At 43.7% G+C, this 6,224-nt stretch overlaps 1 protein-coding gene across 2 annotated transcripts in view; it reads right to left on the bottom strand.

Annotated features, from left to right (window-relative positions):
* LOC139364647 (rho-related GTP-binding protein RhoN-like) overlaps positions 1 to 5,995 on the bottom strand; it is a 41,275-nt gene extending 35,280 nt beyond the window's left edge. Inside the window, exons 1-2 of one of the 2 annotated variants that reach the window (XM_071101571.1) lie at positions 5,663 to 5,995; positions 5,028 to 5,115 (exon numbers count right to left, since the gene is read on the bottom strand). In XM_071101571.1, the coding sequence (XP_070957672.1) occupies positions 5,028 to 5,115; positions 5,663 to 5,764 (190 nt within the window). In that variant the 5' untranslated portion in view covers positions 5,765 to 5,995. The remainder of the gene's footprint in view (positions 1 to 5,027; positions 5,116 to 5,662) is intronic. The other variant, XM_071101573.1, reaches the window with a different exon arrangement.
* Positions 5,996 to 6,224: the final 229 nt, after the last annotated feature.

The following is a 6,224-nucleotide window of genomic DNA, read 5'->3' as shown; positions in this document are numbered from 1 at the left end:
ATGGTCCTCTGCACTGAGAATGTGGCTTTTGGTTAAAAACATACTCACCAGAAATGTTGAAAAGTCACTGCGTGCGTGCGTGCGTGCGTGTGTGTGCGTGCGTGCGTGCGTGTGTGCGTGTGTGTATTGGTTGTGTGGGTGTTTGAAGCTATTTGGCATTATCTCTCAAATCCAAAATATATCACACCACTAATTACAGAAACACCTGTTGTGAGTAAAAGTGTTATAAAATAATCATTATAAAACATGTGAGGGGTCAAGTAGGCAAGCGGATCATTTCGTTTTTTGAAAGAGGTATTTGGCATTGCCTAACGCCTCTAATGAAATTAGGAATCATTCAAAATATGTGTGAAGCTACAGAATGACTGAGAACATTCTCTGACCCGCAACAGACAAGTCGTTCAACTGTTGAGATAGGAATCGGACGCAGTCAATCAGAGAGGATAGACAGAGACGTGACTGCGGTGTGGGACTGTGGGAGAAGCTGACTGTCGTGAGTTACTTAAGATATTCCCTGGGACAGTCCTTGCTGTGCTGTGAGTGGGAGAATGTTCCAGGCCTGACTTGGAGGAGATAGTTTCCATGGTGCAGCACCACCGTACTGGGACGAGACACAGTTTGACAGTTTGGCTGACGAGCACTATAACCCGCGAGAGTGAGCTCCCAGTACGGGTCACTGATTGGTGCACAGACCTATTGCGACCCAGTGTCAGTGTCAGCTTGGCCAATCACCGCTCGGAATGGGGTTAGGAAGGGTGACATTTGAACCCGAGGAGCAACGGCTTGTCAGTCATCGCTGGCTTTTTATAGATCAGTCCTCGCTACTGCTATTTAGATAAGCAAATACACAGATAAACAGACATGCATACACATTCTATGCCCTCTCCCACAACACACACACACACACACACATTTGCATTCCTCTCAATCAGTTTCTAATTGACTTGATCCACCAGATGGTCTGTGGCGTAATGCAGGGGGAATACAAAGCAGCTGCCACTTTCCCTCTGGTTCTGGACAGCCATAACGGCCCTGTTGATGTGTCTTTAAAATAAACATCCTATTCACTAAAACACCGGTAAACACACACACACACACACAGTACCTAGACACAGTCATGGCCCTAATTACATCAACACCTCACCTCTGTTTTCTTCCATCCTGTGAATACTAGAAACCCTGCCGGTCTGGGGAACAACAGATCACAGAGGCTAAACTAATCAATGGTCTACTGCCACACTAAAACAATAGGCACCGTGACCTTGTTAATGGCAATACACGTCCTACCAAGCCCCCTGAGACCTATCAGACCACAGAGGCCGTAAAAGTGTAAATGAGGAGGCTAGACTCCAGCTCCTGAAACAGAACACACCTCAAGGACTCATCAATAATGACTGAATCAGTGATATTCGGAGACCACGGGGAGTCTCTTGTGTTCAACTGATATGTTATTACTAATGCACTCTCCATCTTATTCCACTAACTAGGTGGATGGCAGATGGAGTGAAACCAACTGAGCTGATCCTGTTATACAGAGCTAGGTGGTTGTAGACAGTGGTGTAAAGTACTTAAGTAAAAATACTTGAAAGTACTACTTAAGTATTTTTTGGAGTATCTGTACGTTGCTTTACTATTTATATTTTTTGACAACTTTTATTCCACTACATCCCTAAAGAAAAAAATGTACTTTTTTTCTCCATACATTTTCCCTGACACACAAAAGTACTCGTTGTATTTTGACTGCTTAGCAGGACAGGAAAATGGTCCGATTCACACATTTATTAAGAGAACAACCCTGGACATGCCTACTGCCTCTGATCTGACGGACTCACTAAACACACATGCTTCGTTTGTAAACTATGTCTGAGTGTGCCCATGGCTATCCGTACATTTAAGAAACAAGAACAACATGCTGTCCGGTTTGCTTAATGTTAAGAATTTTGTATTATTTATACTTTTACTTTTGAACTTAAGTATATTTTAGCAATTACATTTACTTTTGATACTTAAGTATATTTAAAAAAATACTTGTAGACTTTTACACAAGTATTATATCACTGGGTGACTTTTACTTGAGTCATTTTCTATTAAGGTATCTTTACTTTTACTGAAGTATGACAAATGGGTACTTTTTCTACCACCGGTTATAGATTACAGGAGGCTTTCTACAGACCCTGGTCCTGTGCTACACATGGGTAAGTGGTATAGTAGGTGGTATAGTAAGTGGTATAGTAAGTGGTATAGTAGGTGGTATAGTAAGTGGTGTGGTATAGTGAGTGGTATAGTAAGTGGTGTGGTATAGTGAGTGGTATAGTGGTATAGTAAGTGGTATAGAAGTGGTGTGGTATAGTAAGTGGAATAGTAAGTGGTATAGAAGTGGTGTGGTATAGTAAGTGGTATAGTAAGTGGTATAGTAAGTGGTACAGTAAGTGGTATAGTAAGTGGTACAGTAAGTGGTATAGTAAGTGGTATAGTAAGTGGTATAGTAAGTGGTATAGTAAGGGGTACAGTAAGTGGTACAGTAAGTGGTATAGTAGGTGGTACAGTAAGTGGTACAGTAAGTGGTATAGTAAGTGGTATAGTAAGTGGTACAGTAAGTGGTATAGTAAGTGGTATAGTAAGTGGTACAGTAAGTGGTATAGTAAGTGGTATAGTAAGTGGAATAGTAAGTGGTATAGTAAGTGGTATAGTAAGTGGTATAGTAAGTGGTACAGTAAGTGGTATAGTAAGTGGTATAGTAGGTGGTATAGTAAGTGGTATAGTAGGTGGAAAAAGTAAGTGGTATAGTAAGTGGTATAGTAAGTGGTATAGTAAGTGGTATAGTAAGGGGTACAGTAAGTGGTATAGTAAGTGGTATAGTAAGTGGTATAGTAAGTGGAATAGTAAGTGGTATAGTAAGTGGTACAGTAAGTGGTATAGTAAGTGGTATAGTAAGTGGTATAGTAAGTGGTACAGTAAGTGGTATAGTAAGTGGTATAGTAAGTGGTATAGTAAGTGGTATAGTAAGTGGAATAGTAAGTGGTATAGTAAGTGGTACAGTAAGTGGTACAGTAAGTGGTATAGTAAGTGGTATAGTAGGTGGTATAGTAAGTGGTATAGTAAGTGGAAAAAGTAAGTGGTATAGTAAGTGGTATAGTAAGTGGTATAGTAAGGGGTACAGTAAGTGGTATAGTAAGTGGTATAGTAAGTGGAATAGTAAGTGGTATAGTAAGTGGTATAATAAGTGGTATAGTAAGTGGTACAGTAAGTGGTATAGTAAGTGGTATAGTAAGTGGTATAATAAGTGGTATAGTGGCCATATTGTAGTTTATGAAGGCCAGCAGGGGTTTGACTGCATATGCAAATGCTTCTTCACAGTAATTACATAGTGGGTCCAGACAGTGGCCATGCAGCCAGGGTCCAGACAGTGGCCATGCAGCCAGGCAAACAGAGTGGAAAAGACACATGGTCCCTGGCACATGGTCCCTGCTGCTGCCAGCGCACGGGAGAGGGGGCACGACGAGTGAGAGGACAGAAGACGGGGTTACGAGAAAGGTGGAATTAAAAGTATGGGAAAAAGAAGGGCAGGAAGTCAGAGGCAGAAACCTGACCTTTCTCTCTTTATTGAAATGTTTGAGTGTTTTTACCATGGGAGAACATCCGTTAACTCATTTACATCTGGAGTGAAAACATCAGCATCTGTGTTTGATACGAACCAAGGAGTTAATAGGCAGGCATGTGAGCACACACTCTTTGAGTGTGACTTGCTTGAGGCTGGTAGGCTGGGTGGGGGATATCATGTTGGTAGACGGAGTAAAGGGAGGGGGGGGGGGTATGGTCTCTTTACTGGAGAGGCTAATCATCCATCGTCAGTGATCATCAAAGGGGTTAAATATGGACCGACAGAAGCACAACCCTGCTACCATTACAGAAGCCCCCCGGTCCAAAGCTATGGAGGAGATAAGGTGGACTTCTGACCCACTCAGTCCTGCCTCTCAGCCACAGAGACCTCTTCAGCCCTCACTGACAGACTCAAGTAGATTTACTCTCAGGGTCAACACCAGGTCCATCCCACACATAGAAAATCCCCTCAAAAGAAAACACTCTCAGCTATATGACCGTGTAAAACGGCAATACCCCCATCATCACCATTCGTGGTGAGGATGTTTTTAGTTTTAGGAATGTTTATGGCAATAGACAGGGATTCCCATGGGGGTTCAATTACATACCCAGGCTTCTCAGTCACTCAGTCAGAGATGTTTCAGATACTGTTTGACCGGTCAGTGGATCTCTGAGCTGAAACTAGAGAATGGCATTCCACACAGACGGGCCACAATCACCCCCTCTCAAGTCTGGAGATGTGGTCTCAGGGGGGCAACCCCAAATTGCTTTCCCACCATGGAGGGCATCAATATCCTAAACCCCTCAGACAGAAGGTCCATCGCTTGAACCAAACACTGACTGACACATTATAGACAAAGAGGCATAATAAGTCAGTTAACATCCAGACAAACACCATTTGCGGCCATTTGGCACTGATAGGAGTGAATTGAGAGCTAGCGCAACTGTGACCACGGTCAAACACAACAGAAACAGTATGGATGGGTTGAGATCATTTCTGTGGACCAGTCAGTCAGTCGGTTATTCTGCTTCAGCCCCCTCCACTCCCCGACCCCCCTAGCAGTCTTCTAGGCCCCTGGACAGAGCATGGGAACAGGCCAGCCACACGCAGTGCTCCTCAGAGAGAGGAATGCAAACAGAGAGCAGCGCTGAGAGAAAGGACGGGCACAGGAGATTTTCAGCGAAGACAACAATCCTAAATAGCAGATGCCTCAAGCAAAAGTACGCCAGTCAGTTAGTCGTAAGTTGGCATGTTCCAAGCAATTCGTCAGAGAGATGGCTGCTTGAAAACCCCCGAAATGATTGAACACCCCCCCCCACACGGATGCAGACATGGACTGTCGTCACTGCCAAGCTGAGCAGCCAGAGGGATTGATTTGTCATCAGCCTTGAGGAGATAGACGCAGAGAGAGCAGAAATAGTCTTACCTGACGTGTCCCACATGTTCAACTCAATCCTCTGTTTGTCGATTTCAAAACTGGCCGTGTAGTTTTCAAAAACGGTGGGGACATAGTTCTGGAAAAAGGGGTGCATCTTGATTAGTAAAGCACTAATAGCATAGGCGTAACGTAGGTTAGACGTTCAACTACGTACATGTAATGTATCATACAAATATACAGACTCAAATAAAATAATGTAGGTCTAGTTTCCAATAACACCAAGCGGAAATTGAATACACTCCGAAGTACATTATATGAGTCTATATTGTTCAATCAATAATAATAATAGCCATTTTGTTTTTAAAGGTGCTCATTATTTCCCTGTCTTTCAGTTTCCGTCTCTCTCTCTCTCTCTAGAGAAATGTCTAACGCAGGTGCGTGTACACCTCTGGCTCATAATTTAAATCAAGACATTTGGGGTTAGATGATTAGAATAAAAAAGCTCTTGTCGCCCTCTTTGGTTTGGTGTCTGTCTTGACATTCATTTTTGCTTCATTCACAAACTGCGATGACCTACAGTACACCTACCACTCTTAAATGATCCAGGTGCCTGTTTTCAAGTGTTGACATTCGTGTTCATAACGCAAGACTTCATAGCCTATAATATATATCAGGACACTTACCTCGGGATAGCAGTCCTTCGCAAAAACATGTAGGAGCGCCGTTTTACCACATTGCGTATCTCCGACCACCACGATCTTACAGCGGCTGCCTTGACTTTCCATCTTTGTCAGTGTGTCTGTTCTGGACGCGGATCGGTTTCATTCACCACCCGATGTGGATATAAGGAACTCAAGGAAAAACCAGCAGGTACATGCCCCGGTTGTGGCGCGCCCTACTATGTGTCCTCCCCCGGTTGTCCTCCCCTGTCCACCCCGTGAAGCCCTCGGTTCCCACCGTTACACTAGCTATCCTCTCTATGCCGATTTACACCCGCTTTGCTCGCCTCAGCACTCAGCAGCAGCACGCGGGTCCCTCCCTTCAAACTCGACTTTTTAATTGGCCACGCCTTGCCCGTACACGCGTTCCGACGAGACCGAGTTGGTCCTCGTGCCTCTGTGTTCATTTACTTGTTCGGTAGCTTGTCTCTTTACTTGTCCTTCCGTGACACACGTCTTCATTATTTGTTGTCGAAAGATGATTAATATTATACTTGGGCTACATCTCCTGGCCTTTATTTATAGC

Source organism: Oncorhynchus clarkii, chromosome 13 (assembly GCF_045791955.1).
Source record: "Oncorhynchus clarkii lewisi isolate Uvic-CL-2024 chromosome 13, UVic_Ocla_1.0, whole genome shotgun sequence".
Lineage (NCBI taxonomy): Eukaryota > Metazoa > Chordata > Actinopteri > Salmoniformes > Salmonidae > Oncorhynchus > Oncorhynchus clarkii.
Note: the sequence above shows the minus strand (reverse complement) of the source record. Positions and strands in the feature narration are given on the sequence as shown.